Here is a 17,664-nt window from a genome sequence, read left to right as displayed (position 1 = left end):
GAGAGAAAGGGGAGGCGAAAATGATGTAATTATATTTTAATTTCAAAAATAAATTAAAAACAACAACAACAAGAACAACACAAACTCTGCAAAGGAGCTGGACTATTTTCTCCACAGTTGATGTTCTATGCTGTAGAAACCCAGCTTCTAGGCCAGGAAGACTATCCACAGGGACCAAAAGTATAACTAAGGGCCACTAACAAACAGAAGACACCTCCAAACTCATTCAAACCAAACCAAACCCAACCCAGCAAGACAGGGGCAGCAACAAAAGAAGCATACGCACTAAAGCCAAGCCTTACTTTCCAGGATCTGGCATCTGTGTGCACAGCAGCCGCAGAGACTGGAAACTCCTCCGGATAGAATGTATGTTTGCCATTCCCATAAACACAACTTCACAGTTAGGATAATATTCTGTAGAGAAAAACAATTTAAAAAACCCACAATACATTCAAGTTAAGGATCTCACCAGCAAATGTAAAAGCAGCAAAGTAGCAGAACTCAAACAGCAGGGCCGTGGCAGAGTCAGAAAGGGCGGAACACTAGAGCTCTGTATTCACTACTCCATCGGACCATGCTTTTCTAAGAAGTCCGTGGGAGTGGCAGGGAGCTAGTGATTCACGTATGTACTGTGAGAGACAACAGACTGAGAAACAGAGCCTCTACAGACCTGTGGGCTTTCCTATCCTTAATGTTGGTTGGTACACAGGAGGAAGATGGTCTGCACCTCAGCCAAAGCTCACAAAAGTCAAGGATCCAGAGAGACGCCTGGCTTTCTGGATGCAGAGCGAAGGACGCGCTTTGTCGTTTACTTTAACTGAAGCCTAGGCTGTGAGTGAGCTGCACTGACAAGGACAGATGATGCAGGGACAGACTATACACCCACCTGGGCACTCACAGCCTCCTCCTTTGGCTCGATTTGCCACAGCTGCTGCATAGGAGCGTGCATCCAAGATCAAAAGCTTCTGGGGCTGGAGAGCTAAACTTTCTGCTCCTGAAGTATTTGACAGAGAGGAATCTGCAGGCATCAAGAAGGGGATAAAAACTAAGCAGACCCAGCTCTCCTAGAACTGTGACTATCTATCTAGTACCAGAGGCACATATTACAGTAAAACAGAACAAAATGAACTCTAATCAACCAAGTCGCCTAGCCAGACCTGGTACTTGCCTTCAGTGTACCCTCTGTTTGCCTCTTGAAATTGATTAGGATTTATTTTCCAAAACCGATTCCCACTTCACCTAATGTCTTACCCTCATTTCTACCCCTGCAGTCCTTTCATAAAAGCAGGTATTTTTCTCCACAGACTGGAGACAACCCACATCCTCATCCAAATACTTCATTCTTGTCACAATGGCAAGGAAGACAACATTAGGCTTGAAACAAAAGATCTTCCAGTGCTTTGTCAAGACCTGTCCCTCCTCAAACAAACTCACCGAATTCTCTCTTATAAAAGTAACTTTAGGGCTGGAGAGATGGTTCAGTAGTTAAAAGCACTGACTGCCTTCCCCTGGGGTGTCTGAAGTCAGCTACAGTGTACTCACATACATTAAATAAACAAATACATACATATTCAAAAAAGAAAAGTAACTTTATACAGCCAGGTGTAATGATGTATGCCCCAACAATCGGGAAGTAGAGGCAGGCGGTTCTCTGTGATGTCAAGGCTAGCCTGGTCTAAATAGTAAGTTCCAGGACAGAGACTCAAAAACTCTGATTTAACATTGTATCATTTAAGGAAAAGGCACTTTAAGATAAGCTTTTCAGATGGTTTAAAAAACTGCTGCATGGGCCTAGTGAGCACCTTACCGAACTCCACATCTGAAAGATCCCCTGCATTGGGAAAGTCCCGACAACTGTTCCGAGTGGAAACCTTGCTGATACTTGACTGAGAGTCAGAAGCACAGGCTCTGGCCACTGACTGCACCAGATGTTCATCATCAGCATTTCGCCAGCCCCACCAGCTAACCTCCGGTTGTCCGCAGCGGGCAATGACAGCTCCATTGCTCTGGTGCCTGTGGGGAGACAACAGACAGTGAGTGTCCTTCCCCAGTTTCCATCTGGAAGCCCCTCATCCCCTCCCCTCCTGAGTGTACTGTTTCAAAGCCCCATCTGATGCTCTGTACTCATAAAAGGATGGAAATTGATTGTAAATAGCCTGATGCTTTCTCAATCATCATCTCATGATAGTGCTCTCTGTAAAGTTACCAACAAATGGTAAGTGAATATTCTTAGAGAAAATGAACTAACATTCACAATTTAGATATTCTGAATCTTTATTTTTGGGAAATAAGATATTTTTAAAAAATCTATGAATACTATACCAGTTCTACTATGTAATAATTAAGTACAAACACCCATTTCTGATACTGAATCCAACACATAAATTTGCTAAGGTACAAAACAAACTGTTCTGCCTCACTTCTGGAGGTTTACCGCAGTATCCATATATTCACTACTGCTGGCTTGATGATTCTTTTCAAACACATCCCATCTCTGCAAGTACAACATTCTCTTGGCCTACAGTGAAATCCTTTTACAGCTCTCCAGAGATGTCACGTGTCAGTCATAACTTAGTCTTACTATGGGCACAGTACTTGATGACCCAGCCATGCTTGCTCAAGCATCTCAGAGGGAAGAAATTACAATCCCAGTAAACTATACTCTGACAGATTCTTTTCCAAAGCCAGAAATGATTCTCAGAGTCCACTCTGAGATGCTACTAAATTTTCATGTTTTCCAGCATGTCAATTAAAAAGTTGGAAAAATGTAATATTTAGTTGTAAAAAACAAAGTTTAGACCCATGCTATGCCATAGATAAATTGGAAAGTGTCACATAGAGTGAAGTGAGCCCATCACAAAGGACATGAGTTGTTAAGACGTATTACCTAGTCAGAATAGGCAATCTAGAGAAACAGTGCATTCCTGGCTCTAGCTTGGGATAGAGCAGTTGGGGAAGTAAGGAATGACTGCCAGTGAGTGTGAGGTTTCATTCTGTTCAATGAAAATACAGTAACATTGACTGTAGAGGTGGGTTAGCACAACTCTAAATGTAATATAGTAAAGATTGCTAGATTGTATTAGCATACCTAAAGCTTCCTTACGTTTGAAGTGCTATAAAGATGGAGAGCTCAGTGGTTAAAGCACAGGCCTGGACCCACTCCATGCCTGAACTCAGATAAACGTAGAAGGAGGCAACTGACTCAACAAAGCTGGATCACATGTGCTGTGGCATGTGTGCTTGTACACACACACATACACACTAAACAAATAAAATTTTATAAATCTTTTAATTAAAAAATTTTTGCTCGTGTGTGTGTGTGTGTGTGTGTGTGTGTCTGCAACTGACGGCAGCTGTGAGGTCCAGTGAGGAGGGGAGGGTGCCAGGGACCAAACTCCATCCCCCTGAAAGACCAGCATGTGCTCCTCACCACTTAGCCAACTCTTCAGCCCCAAGAAACACTTTACAAAATCTGGTAAGCAATATCCTACCAATTCTATATACTGAAGAAAATGCTCATATTCTTTAAAATGCTCTTGAATTTGCACATGCAAACCTGCACACAGATAGTAGAGATGGGTTTAACACAGTACACAGTATTCCATCCCTTTTTCCTTTTTTAGGAAATAATGTGAGAAAATATAATCCTTAAATTCACAAGCACTAGATTAAATGTGGTGGTAGCAAATCCCACTAGAGTAGTCTGCTTAGAGGTTTTCAATCCTGCCTCACCGAGTTGAGAACAGCTCGAAGAACACATCATTACCAACACCGCATGGGCTCACACTCAAATCAAACAAATGATGTGAAATTCCATGATTTTTGCTGCGTCTCCCTATCAGGCTGAAAGCCACAGATCTGAATGACTGCAAACTTCCCAGAAAAGGGTGAAGGGACCTTTTCTGAGAGTCCTCTGTCTCTGTGAGGCTTCCTAGCACAGAGACAGAACAGCAGATGGCACTCTGGTCTTGGGTTTTTAGGGCCAACTGGGTCACTACAAGTAGCAGTAATTGATCTCCTAAAAAGCTTTGTATTGCATGAAAGCCAGCTCAATGACAAAAGTTACAATCACTTTAAAATTTAAAAGAAAAAAGAAAATTAGATAAAACAGACATTTTACCACCTTAACAGACAGAACTTGCTAAAATACAAAAAGGTAAAAGGTCGAGTAAAAAAAAAAAAAAAAAACCAACGTACTAAACATGGAATGCTTCCATTGTACATGAAGATGCAATGGTTTTAATTGCCTCTAATACAATGGCCACGCAAGCTCTCTATCTGATAAGGATCACCATGCACACAGGGATGCTGTAAGCTACACAACAGATGGAGGTCTCTCAAGATCTTGCTGTGCTGTGCAACTCTGTAGCTCTAATCAGGTTCTGGTTCAGGCCAGTATTGCAAAGTAACTGCTGCTAATGACCTCAGAAATCACTGCTGCAGTCCACACATAACTAAATCTGGGAAATGCTGGATTTAGGGGCATTTTGCTACTTGTGGTGGTTTGAATGAGAATGGCCCCCACAGGTACATATACTTAAATGCTTAGTCATAAGGAGTGCCATTATCTGAGAAGGATTAGAAGCTGTGGCCTTGTTGGAATAGGTGTGACCTGTTGGAGGAAGTGCATCATTGGGGATTGGCTTTAAAGTTTCAAAAAAAACAAAACAAAACAAAACAAAACAAAACAAAAAACCCATGCCAAGCCTTGTCCCTCTCTCTCTTGGCCTGCAAATCAAAATGTAGCTCACGAGGACTGTTCTAGAGCCCTGAGTGCAGCCATGTTCCCTGTCATGATGCTAAGGAACTAAACTTCTGAAACTGTAGCCCTATTAAATGCTTTATTTTGTTTGTTTTTGAGACAGGGTTTCTCTGTGCAGCCCTGGCTGTCCTGGAACTCACTCTCTATAGACCAGGCTGGCCTCGAGCTCACAGAGCTCCACCCAGCTAACCATTACATTTTCTCATGTCAAGCTCCGGCCACCATGCCCGGCAAATGCTTTCTTTTGTAAGCGTTGCCTTGGTCATACTGAGTAAGACAGCATCTCTGGTGGCACTGAAAAGTGGTGGAGTGTCCTGAACATTCTTCAACACCCTGCCCCCCCTCCAACAAAACTAAACAACACAGGGATCCAATTCTGAGATAAGAGACATAAGACACATGTCCTTCGATAGAGAAAGCAGCTCCAGGAAGCCTCCTTGGTGGTGACAAATTCTACTTATCCACATATTCCAGGTATCTAGAATGAGCAACCCTAGAACCCATGCCTTCCAGAATTGAATTACAGAAAAGAAAGAAAAAAAAGCTAATTAAAAAAACAAAACAAAACCGTATTCTAAGGAGCTAGCTCTTCTTAACTAGCGTACTTAAGCTTTCTGCCTAAAGGAAGAAAACTGGCTTTTACTGAAAGCCTGGTACTCAGAAAGAGTACTTCCCCCTTCTGCTCCAAGTCACAAGTCTCATAAATGCCAGGCAGCCGATCTAGCACAGCTGCTGGTCCCAACAGCAGCCAGCTGCTTTCCCAGCCTCCAAATCCCTTCAGCTTCCCCTGTTCTCTAATTCCATGTCATTCTCAGTGCCTGAGTGACAGGTAAATTTGGTGACCTACTTTGGTGTCTGAAAACAAAACTGATGAAAATGGACACTGAAGGCTTAATGGGTCCTACTGAGCCACAGGCAGTGTCCTTCACGTTCAGTATTCAGGGTGGCATCAGGACTTGCCTTCAATAGGCTAAATGAACAACCTTCCTAAGAATGTCACAAGAAATATACCTTCCTAAAGCCTCAATATTGGAGTGCAATAGGTCCTGGTGTGGTACTTTTTAACTAAGCCATTGTTTGGCTCACTTTGGTCAGTTTAAAAGGTCTACAAACCAAAAAGTAAAATGGAGAATGTTAACATTACAAGACATAATACGACTTACTAAAAATTTAGCATGACTGTGTAACAGCAGATTGGTCACTAACTTATAAAGCCAGTACTTAAGCATATACTCTATTTCAAATGTCACTTACAGGCATCAAAGTGTTAAGAGGCCCTCATTTACATATTATAGCACATCTGTGTATCACCAACCCCTTATAGATACCATTCCCACAAAGTAAAAATCCCTTATGCAGGAAGAGGAAGGCTTGGAAGACGCTCACGACACATGTACCTCTCCAAGGGTTGTAACAGCAGCAGACACTTGCTGGGGAAGAGAACTTTGGTAGACATGTCTGTAGTGTCTAGCTAATGCCAATAATGTGGCTGTCACAAGTCACCACTCTGGGAGTCTTCCCGGGATGCAGCTACGTCTGAATCTTCTATATCCCTCCACCCATTCTTTACCCACACTCCTAGAAGTGACTTTAGAAGCTCCCCGTGGTCAGCAAGAGAGCCTCAGGTGGAACCATTTCTTAGGTCTGTAGTCAGTGTCCTATCTGGGATTTATCGAGGGCTGTTCATGTCTTCCCACAAGATATTACACTATAGCTCTCATGTCTTGTGTCTCTGAAATTTTCTGTCTAGCCACAAGTGATTCTAATTCATCTCAAAACAAGAGTCCTTTCTTCCACATGTCACATGTTAAAGTGACAATCACAAACACCATTAGAGTTCATTGAGCTCTATTCTAAATCTCACCAATCTTTCAACACAAAAGTCCTGTTAATCATCTGAAGCTAAATACAATGAATATAAGAAAAAAATGTTATTTTTATTGTTTTTAAAGATAGGGTCTCCCTGTATAGTAGCCCTGCCTATCCTAGAAGTTCTTACATAGACCAGGCTAATCTTAAAGTCGCAGTTATCCACCCGTCTCCATCTCTTGAGTGCTAGGATTAAAGTTGTGCATTGCACAGGTGGCCCAGACACTTCTCTATTGAAATATTCTCACCAGGGTTCACCTGCATTGCCAGCTGCTTCTGGTCTGGACACAGTGAGTGCTGGTGTTTTTCTTTCTGTAGACACAGCTTTCGCAACAAGGAATCATGCACTTGCCAAGGACTGTCTCTGCCAGGTCAGCAGCTGTCAGGACAGTGAGCAGTAGGGAAGAAGTACCTGGAGCTGGTCTGGCTTACATACCTGTAGATGACAGCAGGGATGCGCTTCCAGGATCTGAAGCCTGCCACGCTTTCCAGTTCTTTGTCAGTGATCCAAGCAGGTACTATGAGCTCTTGTGGATAACTACCACATAATCTGTTGGAAAGAAGAGAACGGTGGTAAGAAGGAAAGAAAAGGGGAGAAGATGGAGGAGTAAGAGAGGGGCAGAGGGATAGGACATGAGCTGGCACAGGAACACTATTCATGCCATTACAAAGGCAATGAGGGTGCTTGCCTAGCATGTTCAAGGTCCAATATTCATTCGCTAGCACAGGAGAAAAAAAAATGGCAAACAAGAAATCAAGGGGGCATTATTTGAGGTTGTTTTGGTCTCCTTACCAGAATAGGCAGCCATAATGTTTGCTTATATTATACAAATTATCTTTGATGGTTCAATCTGGTGCTGCCTTTTGGAATCTGATAATCTAACAATGAAAAAAACAAGAGTTGAGGGACAGTCTCCTTCTCCATAAAAATTCTCTGTTGTAAATTGTGTGCGTGTGTATAAGTACAGAAAGAAATATCTGTCACCTCTCTTAGCTTCAGTCTTCCAGGCTCTTTGTCAAAATGAAGCACGAAAAGGACGAAGTCAGATCGCCTCTTCAGATTAACTTCTCACCTGACTTGAACCAGTGTCCTAATTCTTCTTTTTAAAAAAGATTTATTTATTTTATATATGTGAGTAACTGTAGCTGTATTCAGACACACCAGAAGAGGGCATCAGACCTCATTATTGATGGTTACGAGCCATCATGTGGTTGCTGGAAATTGAACTCAGGACCTCTGGAAGAGCAGATGGTGCTCTTAACCGCTGAGCCATCTCTCCAGGTCCAGGGATGTCCTAATTTTCAGTAACAAGTACAGCCAGGAGTTATACAGATGCAATACACACTAATAATCCCAGTGAGCCAAATTAGTAATGTGAGCAAGCTATTAACCATGATTTCTATAAAATACACTTCGGAAGAAACTATTTCCTGTTCTCTCTTCCTCGTACTTTCACTCCTTTGCTTGCTCATTTTAAAACAAAAGGTGTTTTTGCATTCTAGTCAAATTTATTTACAGGACAGTATCACTAGGTAATCTTCCTTTTGAACACTGAAAGCAGTATGAAATTTAATCCTAAAACTCAAAACCTACCTGTGCTGGCTAGTTTTTATGTCAACTTGACAAGAGCTAGGGGACATGTGAGAAGAAAAGCTAAGGAAATTCTTTCATGGACTGGCTTACAGGCATTCTCTTGACTGATGATTGGTGTGGGAGGGTCTAGCCCACTGGACAGGTGATCCTGGGTGGTATAGAAATCAGCTGAGCAAGCCATGGAGAGTAAACCAGCACGCAGTACTTGTCTATAGCTTCTGTTCTTGCCCTGAGGTTCCTACCCGGACGGAGTTCATGGGCTGACTTCCTTTGATGACTATGATGTGGAAATATAAGCAAAATAAACCCCTTCTTCTTGAAGTCGCTTATTGGTAGTGGTGTTTTATTTCAGCAATAGAAGCCTTAAGTAAGATGCCATCACCTCCATTACCCTGCCCTCCTCTATGCATCAGAAGGAGCCTTGAGACATAAGGGTTTTGATTACTCAACACTGCACCTCGTTCTTTCCTCTCAATTTCCAGAAGATAAAGAAACAGAAATGTAAAAGCCCCTGAACCAGAAGGATGGTTGCGATGGCAAATAAGCTACACACACTTCCTAACACCCAGTCAAACTCTTTTTTTGTTTTGTTTTGTTTTTCAAGACAGGGTTTCTGTGTATCCCTGGCTGTCCCGGAACTCACTCTGTAGACCAGGGTAGCCCGGAACTCAGAAATCCGCCTGCCTCTGCCTCCCAAGTGCTGGGATTAAAGGCGTGCGCCAACACTGCCCAGCTCAAACTCTTTAAAATGACCCATGACAGTGACCACAGCAACCACTCTAATAGCTTGTCTTGTTCTTTTTATTCTGTTTTATGTTCAAGACTAGATATGCTCTCATACGTTAGCAGTAGAATAAATGTTCCACAGTCCTGGAGGCTGACTTGTTCCTATGAACTGGTGATTTCTATGCTCACTGTCCAGCAGACACTACGCCTGTTCTATTCAGAAGTTAGCTCTTCCCACTGTTGGTAAACAGTTCCAGTGTAAGAAAAGAAGGTTCAAGTCAGCAAAGCCTATGTAACCTCAGATTTCTATGGCTCCTCTGTCCTCCAACCTGCCTCTGCCACCAGCCCCGTGGGGAGCTCTCGAGTCTGTGTAACCTGCAGGTCCGTCACTTCTTGGTAAGGCCCGTGTGAAGATTTGCAATGAGTGGTAGACGACTTTCCAGTGAAAAATGGCCAACCACAAAAGGACCAAGAAAATGGGTATTATAATTTGAGGTAACAGAAAAAAGATCAAAGGATGGAACATACGAGTAGAATATATTCATCTCATTCTCCTCACAGAAACTCTGACAAAATCCCAGTATTTAGCCACCCTCTCTCACCAAAGTACTTACATGTGTTAAGTTTTAAGGAAATAGGTAATGAATGAATTTAATAATAGTTTTAGCATTTAGTGATCGCAGTTGAGGACATTTGTCATTAAGATTAGCAATGAGGAATTGGGGATATGAGTCAGTAGGAAAAGTGCTTGTGCTACGCTATCATGAGCATCCCTGTTCAGAGCCCCAGTGCCCATATAAAAAGCTGGGTGTGCTAGTATATGCCTAGAATCCCAGCACTGGGGGGTAGAGACAGGAGAGTCCTAGAGCTTGCTGGTCAACTAGTCTTTCTGAACCAGCAAGCTCCAAGTTCAGTGAGAGACCCTGGCTCAAAACTAAGGTGACAAATGAAATGTAAGACATCCAAAATTCACAAACTGCCTACACCTGCACAGGTGTGTGAACGCGCGCGCGCACATACGCACGCACACACGCACACGCACACACACACGCGCACACACACGCACGCACACACGCACACGCACACGTTTAGTCTTGCTTTTAAGCACACTGATTCCATAATGCCAAAGTAGTGACAAATACACACTACTGCCCACAGTAAGCACAGGACCATCCAGACATGCATGGGGCGGGAAGAAAGGAGGCCTGCAGAGGTTAAAAGAAAGGCTTCAAGAACTACAAGGATCATTTTCCACTCCAGAAATATTGAAAAGGTTCAAAAGGAACTCTGAAGAGCATGTATTTAGAGTTAATAAACAAAATTCTATTTCAAAGTACCTGAATTTAATGTCTTGCCACCTGAGAACTGGGCCTTTTGTTAAAGGTACTAGCTTAGCTGTGAAACACAGTCTACAAGTATCCATGTAACTCACTTGTATTTCTCATTGATGTTGGAAATCCTCCAGGCATTGTTCATATCAAAACCCATCCGCTCCACTTCATTCTTAAACCTTGACGTCACATGTTCCCCTAGAGACAGAGACAGACAGCAAAAACAAAGAAATAAATACCACTTTGCAAAATGAAAACAAAACCACCATTACCTTTGCTCTATTCTCTTTTAATTGTTTTAAAGGCAGGAATATATAAATAGATAACACATATTTACCTTTAGTCAAAAAAAAAAAAAGGGGGGGGGGCAGGTTAAGACTACAGAAAGGAAAGAAGAATAACAGATCAAGAATTATGGCATCTTAGCCACTGGACACCTTTAATCTCAACACTCAGGAGACAAAGGCAGGTGTATCTCTATGAGTTTGAGACCAGCCTGGTCTACAGAATAAATTCTAGGCTACGCAGGGCTATAGCAAGACCGCATTTCGAGGGGTGGGGTGTATTACTTAAACTCTCTGTGAGTACAGCTGTGCTCAGTTGCTACACTCATTTCTTTAGAGGGTGAACAGTCAGGAGATTAGTATAACTCATGTCTCTGGTCCGGAAACCCACGTTCTTTCTTGTAAATACACAAACTACTAGTTTACTTCCACACTCAGAATGACAGTATACATAAAAAGGAAAAACAAAATCTTAAATCACCACAACTGGTAACGTAGATGTACAAGTCTATATTTGAAACCTTCTGGGTCACCTTTCAGAACCTGGGAGTTTCTGACTTTTAGAAAGCTAAGGCAATGCATAATTATAACACTGCAGTTCCAATTTCAACAGGGGTACTTAGGCGTCCCTAGTTCCTCAGTGGATACTTCACACCAAGTGAGATAACTGTGTCAGCTCAGCTCAGGTCAAAGTACAAAGAGACTAGGAAATGCCTTCAGATTTTCAGAGACTGCAAGCAATCAGGCAGGTGGCCACTGCCGGTGATCAGAAATCCCAGGGAACACCCATTATTAAAAGACACCCTAGGGGTCTATAACAACACACCCTCATACCTAGCTATAACCTGGTCACATCTCTCTTAAATGTGGCTCTTTATCCCTTCAGATACCACAACAGAGCCAGACCAAAATCTAAAGTGCTTTCCTCCTTGGGAAGGGCATGGTTCTAGCGCAGGAACTTATTAAACCAACCCACTGAGCAGGCTCCTCACTTGTGCAACCAGGGTTGAAGGCTATAAAACAAATGCGGGCAGGGCTACAAGAAAGCACAACAAACAAAAGCACACAGCAGACTGCTCTGGAGAGAAGGATAAACTTCTGTTCTCCCTGGGAGATGAGCTTCAGAACAGAAAATGCTGACTGCTTAGATGAAGGCCAAGCCTATCAAGCTATGTCCCATTTAAACATCTTCTCTTGAGTTTAGGCTACGTACCACACGCTTCCAGAGGAAGAGCTCAGAAAAGATGATGTTCAGACAGGCAAGAAGAAATAATAGTTAAATCTGGTCCATTTGAAAAGTTTTAGAAGCAAAATAGCAGGCTCCCAAACAAGATAAAAAGCTCTCTGAACAGAGGTGCCATCTGTCTACAAACTATAAGGAGTATTGGCCCTGAGGAACAATCAACAGGGAGGCTTTAACATAAAGACAATGCTGTGAAACTGTGGCGATTTCCAGTTTGTTACAAGAAGGTATCCTGAGGATGGGGAGAGATGGCTTAGCAGTTAAGAGCACTAGTTGTTCTTTCAGAGGACTTGAGTTCAATTCCCAGCATCCACATGGTGACTGATAGCTGACTATAATGGCACCAATGCCCTCTTCTGGTGTGCAGAGGAATATGGAAACAAAGTACCCATATACATAAAATACATAATTTTTAATTTTTATTTTACTTATTTTTTTGGTGCCCATAGTCCAGAAGAAGGCATAGAATCCCCCAAAACAGGAGTCACAGATAGTTGTGAGCTGCCATGTAGGTGCTGGGAATAGAACCCTGGTCTTCAGAAAGAGTAGCCAATGCTTAGTTATCACTGAAGCTCCAACTTCTATGTCTTTATTTCTTATTTCTTCATAAGTTAATCTAGCACAGTATTTCCTTTCCTGTCTTTATGTTCCCTCTTATATTTCTCATTATTTTTCTCCCTATAATATTTTTAATAGTATTCTGACTTTATTTTAGTGATTTTTGGAGACAGGGTGTCAAACACAGCCTAGGTTGGTTTGCAGGCTGATCCTCTTGCCTCTGCCTCCCCATTACTAGAATTACAAGTGTACTTCCCCGTGTCCTACTAGCTTTTAATTTAAAAAACAACCTCTTGCTTTGATGTTTTTATGTATTTATTCTCATTATTATTTTATGTATAAATGCAGGTTCATGGTACGCGTGTGAAAGTCAGACTTGTGGGGATCAGTTCTCTTCTCCTGTCTTGAGTTCTAGAGATCAAACTCAGATTATAAGCAGCAAGCATTTTTACCTGCTGAAACATTTCACTGGCCCATATTTTAAATTTTATTCCTACTTTACATTTATTTAATTAAATTTTTTTTAGATTTATATGTTTTATTTATTGATATGTTTTAGGATTTATATGTTTTATTTTGTATGTATGGTATGCATGTTCACCACAAAGGTGGAAACTTCTGATTTCTTTGGAGACTCAGTTGTATCATGTGATATTTTTCTGGAAACTGTCTTATAAGATGTTTTTGCTGAAGCAGGCATATGGGAGGATGTTTTGTTGAGAACAGACAAATGGTGTTTTCTGGAAGCTGCCTGGAAAAAGGGCATGTGATGTGTTTGCTAGAGAGGATGGTTGAAAAAATGTGTGATGTTTGGAAAGGGAACCCAACAGACAGCAGGCGCTGCTATGTGGTATTGGCTCTCTTTGCCACTCTGCTGATCTTCATTGGGCTTTGCTGATGCTGGTCTTCTCTGGCTATGCTGTGTGGCATTAGTTCACCTTGCAACTCTTTGCTGGTCATTGTTTGTTGTGACTTCATAGAGAGAAACACACCAAAGAACTTCTGGTGGAATGCTGGTCGACTTGGGCCGATTGACAGTTCTGCAGTTTCTTCTGGATCAAACTGCTGTTGATTCTTGTGAACTAAACTGCTAATATCCTGGCGTCACAAATTGGATTCTCGCCAAAGAACTATTTCTAAACAGGTCCATATCCTTCTTTAGCCTCCTAACATTTCTTTTCCATTACCTCTGGTGGGTGGCAGGCTAGAAGGGAGGTTAAAGCATTTAAGTACACTTACTAAAGTAGGTTTAAAAAAAAAATCTAAGCATACACACCACACCACTATTTTGCCTGGTGCCCTCAGAAGACAATAGAAGGAGTCAAATCGCTGGGATTATAGTTACAGAGGATTGTGAGCCACCAAGTAAATGCTGGGAACTGAACCTGAGTCTTCTGCAAGAGCAACAAGTGCTTTAAACCCATGAACCATCTCTCCATCCCCCTCATCTAATTTCTAAAAAACATTCTCACAAGTAGGATATCTTTTTTGTTTTATTGTTACTTTTATTTTTTTTCCTAAATCTCCTATTTTCTTTCCCCATCCATACCTTAGCCACTTGTCTTTTTCTTTTTTTTTAAGCATTTATTTATTTATTATATGTAAGTACACTGTAGCTGTCTTCAGACACTCCAGAAGAGGGCATCAGATTTCATTACGGGTGGTTGCGAGCCACCATGTGGTTGCTGGGATTTGAACTTAGGACCTTTTGAAGAGCAGTCCGCGCTCTTAACCGCTGAGCCATCTCACCAGCCCGTTTTTTTTCTTTATATTCAACCTTTCCCTGCCTTTGTCATCTCATCCATTTAGTGTGGCTGGTTGCCCTGAATAGTTACAACCTCACAGCACAGTCTACATTAGTTTTGCCATATTCTGTCCAGCAGTCACTACTAATGTAGGAGTGAACTTAATCACGTGCAAGTGATCGACCTCGTGTGGCTTGACACTGACTTTTCTCCTCTTTAGTGTGAGTAAGGCTCTGAGAATAAGCTTCTCACTAAGAATTCAATGCACAAACACAACCGGAAGGGACAAGCAAGCCACCTGACTCACAAACCACAAACTAGGTAGGAACACAAGAAACATGAAAAGATAGAATATCCTAACTCCTCCACTACTGAATTCAAAGATACTGACAGATGAAAAATCAAAGTTTACTGGTAAAAATGATCTGGTAGCATCAAAGAACATGCAACCAGCAGATGAACTAAATTCAAGAGCAAAAGACGAAATCAGCAGGGAGCACAAAGTCAGCAAAGTGGACAAAAGCAATCAGCAACACGGATGATAAAAAAACAGGGAAGAAAAATTCAGCAAGAAGAATGTTATTTTAGAAAAAAAAAATGTTGGAAATGAAGAGCTTAGTGAGTCAAGACTCAAAAAAACAAAAACAGTGGAAGGTATTACCATAGACCAACCATCCAGAAGAATATCAGGGACTGAGGCCAAGGTCAAGAAAAGACCATATTAAAGCCTAAATAAAAATAAAGAACCAGGTATGGTGGTACACACATTAATCCCAGTACTCAAAAGGCAGAATCAGATGGATCTCTAAGTTCAAAGTCAGCCTAGTCTACATAGGGAGTTTCAAAACAGCCAGGACTATATAGTGACACCCTATCTCAAAAAACAAACATAAATATAACACTGATCAATACATAAACAAGCAAAGACATAAACAAACCTACGATCTACAGGACAGAAGCAGAGACTAAAAGCTAAAGGTTGACTGGAAAGACTGCCCAGCAGTTAAAGGCGCCTGCTGCTCAAGCATGAGGACTAGAGTCAGAGCCCAGCATACGCAGTCTGTGATCTCATCACCAAGGGGTGCAGAGACAGAGTGCTATCGCTCACTGGCTGTCAGCCTAGCTCCATGTTCACTGGAAGACCCTGCCTCAAAAAGGCACCCGAATACACTATACACACTCATAAACACACACAGTCGATCAATCAATACTAAAGCTATAGAGTATATTCAATGAAATAGTAACAAAAATTCCAAAATCCAGAGAAAGGACATTCAAATATGAGAGATATTCAAAATCTCAAACAGACATCATCAGAGAACTCCTCTAATATATATATATATATATATATATATATATATATATATATATATATATACATATATATATATATAGAGAGAGAGAGAGAGAGAGAGAGTCAAGAATAAAAAATATAAACCAAGAAATAATAATATCGACTGTTAAGAGAAAAACACCAACTCACCCAAGGATGGCAAACACATTGGAATATCCTAAGACTCCTCATCAGTAACCCTAAGAGCAGGGAAGCACTCTATGTCCTATTTCAAGCTCTCACAGTAGATAGCTGCCAACTAAGACTGCTATAGCCAGCAAAGCTATCTTTTAAAGCTGAACATAAAAGTCATTTCCAAACAAGCATGAACTAAAGCACTTGATGACTACCCAGCCCAAACTGCAAAAGATAATTAAAAGAACACAATTCACTGAGAAGGAAAAAAGGACAGTTTCAGTCCCAAGTGCACAGGAAAGAATAAAGTTCATGAGAACAGATGAACACTGGAGAACTAGAGAGGTATTTATCATGCCCACCACAGTAAAACAGCAAACACTTAAAATTAACAGGAGGGGAGCATAATAACCACACAAGCAATTAGTAAACACCTCTTAGTAATAACTTTAAGTGTAAATGGCTTCAATTTACAAATGAAAAGATCCAAGACCAGCTGACTGGACTAGCTGACAAGATTCAACTATCTGTGGTGAGCAAAAAACAGATTTCACTGGCAAACCCACAGATTAAGAGTCAAAGGATGAAAGAAGAAAGTCAGAGGATGGAAGTCTATATATGAAAAAAACAAAACAAAACCCAGAAGAACTAAACAGGGGAGGATAGTTACTGCTATTCTCATTCTGATAAAGCAGACTTCAAATCAAAATAGTCAGAAGAGATGAAGAAAGTCAATATATTAATAAAGAGAACAATTTACCAAAAAGATATAAGAGTTTTAAGTACATATGCGCCAAATGTTGTGGCTTCCAATTTTATAAAGCAAACATTAATGAACACAAAACGTCCTATAGTTCCTGATACAGTAACTGTGGGTAACTTCCATACCCAACTCTCACCTTTAGACATACCATCTAAATAAAAACCCACAAACAAACTTCAGAGTTAAATTCCAGCACAGACCAAATGAATGTAACACACTTCTACAAAATATACATCTCCAGTCATTCCTGGAACCACCTCTGAAACAGACCACATTTTATATATAAAGCACATCTTAACAACAACCTAACAACAAATAAATTCTAGTATCTTCTCAGGTCACATGGAATGAAACTAGAAGTCAATAACAAGAGTCAATACAGAAACTGTATAAATAAATTTGAGGACTGAGTGACTCTTAGTAAGTCACTAAAGAAACCAGGGAAGAAATTGTAAAATTTCTAGAATCAAATAAAAATGCAATTTATCAGAACATTTGGGATACATGTCTAAGAGTAACATTTATAGCTGTATTTACATAAAAAACCAAACACTCTCTGGGCAGTGGCAGTGCACACCTTTAATCCCAACATTCTGGAGGCAGAGGCAGGCAGTTCTTCGTAGATTCGAGGCCAGCCTGGTCTATAGCATGAGTTCAAGGACAGCCACACCTACAGAGAAACCCTGTCTCAAACAAATAAAATATTAAAAAACACAGTCATGCACACACACATACACACTCTCACACACACATATTGACATACATACTGTAGACAATACAAACATACATAAAAACAAATGGTTTTAATTTTGTAAATATTACATTTATTGATAGTGCTGGGGGTATACACTACAATATGTATGTAGAAGTCAAAGGACGACTTTCAGGAGTTTGTTCTCTGGTCCTGGGGATGGAACCCAAGTCACCAAGCTTGGCAACATGCACCTTTACCTACTGAGCCATCTCACTGGTTCAATACACATTTCTTAAAAATAACTGAGACATTTTTAAAGACTGAAGCAATGGTTCGATGGTTGTAAAAGTGTTCGCCTGATAACCTGAGTTCAGATTCCAGGAACCCACGTAAAAGCCAAACAGCTGCACATCTCAGGAATCCCAGAGTGCACAGGAGAGCTGGAGACAAGAGAAATCACCCAGAGGCTTATGAGCCAGCTAGCTTGGAATACACAGCACAGCAGCAAACAGCAAGTAGAAGGTGAGGACTAATACTCAACTACCGTATTTACCCAAAGGACCCTTACAGCTAAGAAACTGGAACAAGCCTAAATGTCTAACAACAGATGAATCAATAAAAGAAGAT

General features: G+C 41.1%; 1 protein-coding gene across 5 annotated transcripts in view; it reads right to left on the bottom strand.

Annotated features, from left to right (window-relative positions):
* Mtmr3 (myotubularin related protein 3) overlaps positions 1 to 17,664 on the bottom strand; it is a 131,049-nt gene that overhangs the window by 16,072 nt on the left and 97,313 nt on the right. For all 5 annotated transcript variants that reach the window (XM_085829148.1, XM_029484042.2, XM_021176002.3 and 2 more), the window contains 5 exons: positions 10,384 to 10,480; positions 7,068 to 7,181; positions 1,808 to 2,013; positions 887 to 1,018; positions 303 to 414 (listed from right to left, as the gene is read on the bottom strand). In XM_085829148.1, coding sequence (XP_085685274.1) covers positions 303 to 414; positions 887 to 1,018; positions 1,808 to 2,013; positions 7,068 to 7,181; positions 10,384 to 10,480 — 661 coding nt within the window. The remainder of the gene's footprint in view (positions 1 to 302; positions 415 to 886; positions 1,019 to 1,807; positions 2,014 to 7,067; positions 7,182 to 10,383; positions 10,481 to 17,664) is intronic.

Source organism: Mus caroli, unplaced genomic scaffold, assembly GCF_978045245.1.
Source record: "Mus caroli unplaced genomic scaffold, Mus_caroli_1 scaffold_13, whole genome shotgun sequence".
Taxonomy (NCBI): domain Eukaryota; kingdom Metazoa; phylum Chordata; class Mammalia; order Rodentia; family Muridae; genus Mus; species Mus caroli.
The sequence above is the reverse complement of the archived record's forward strand: the minus strand, read 5'-3'. Positions and strand labels throughout refer to the sequence as shown.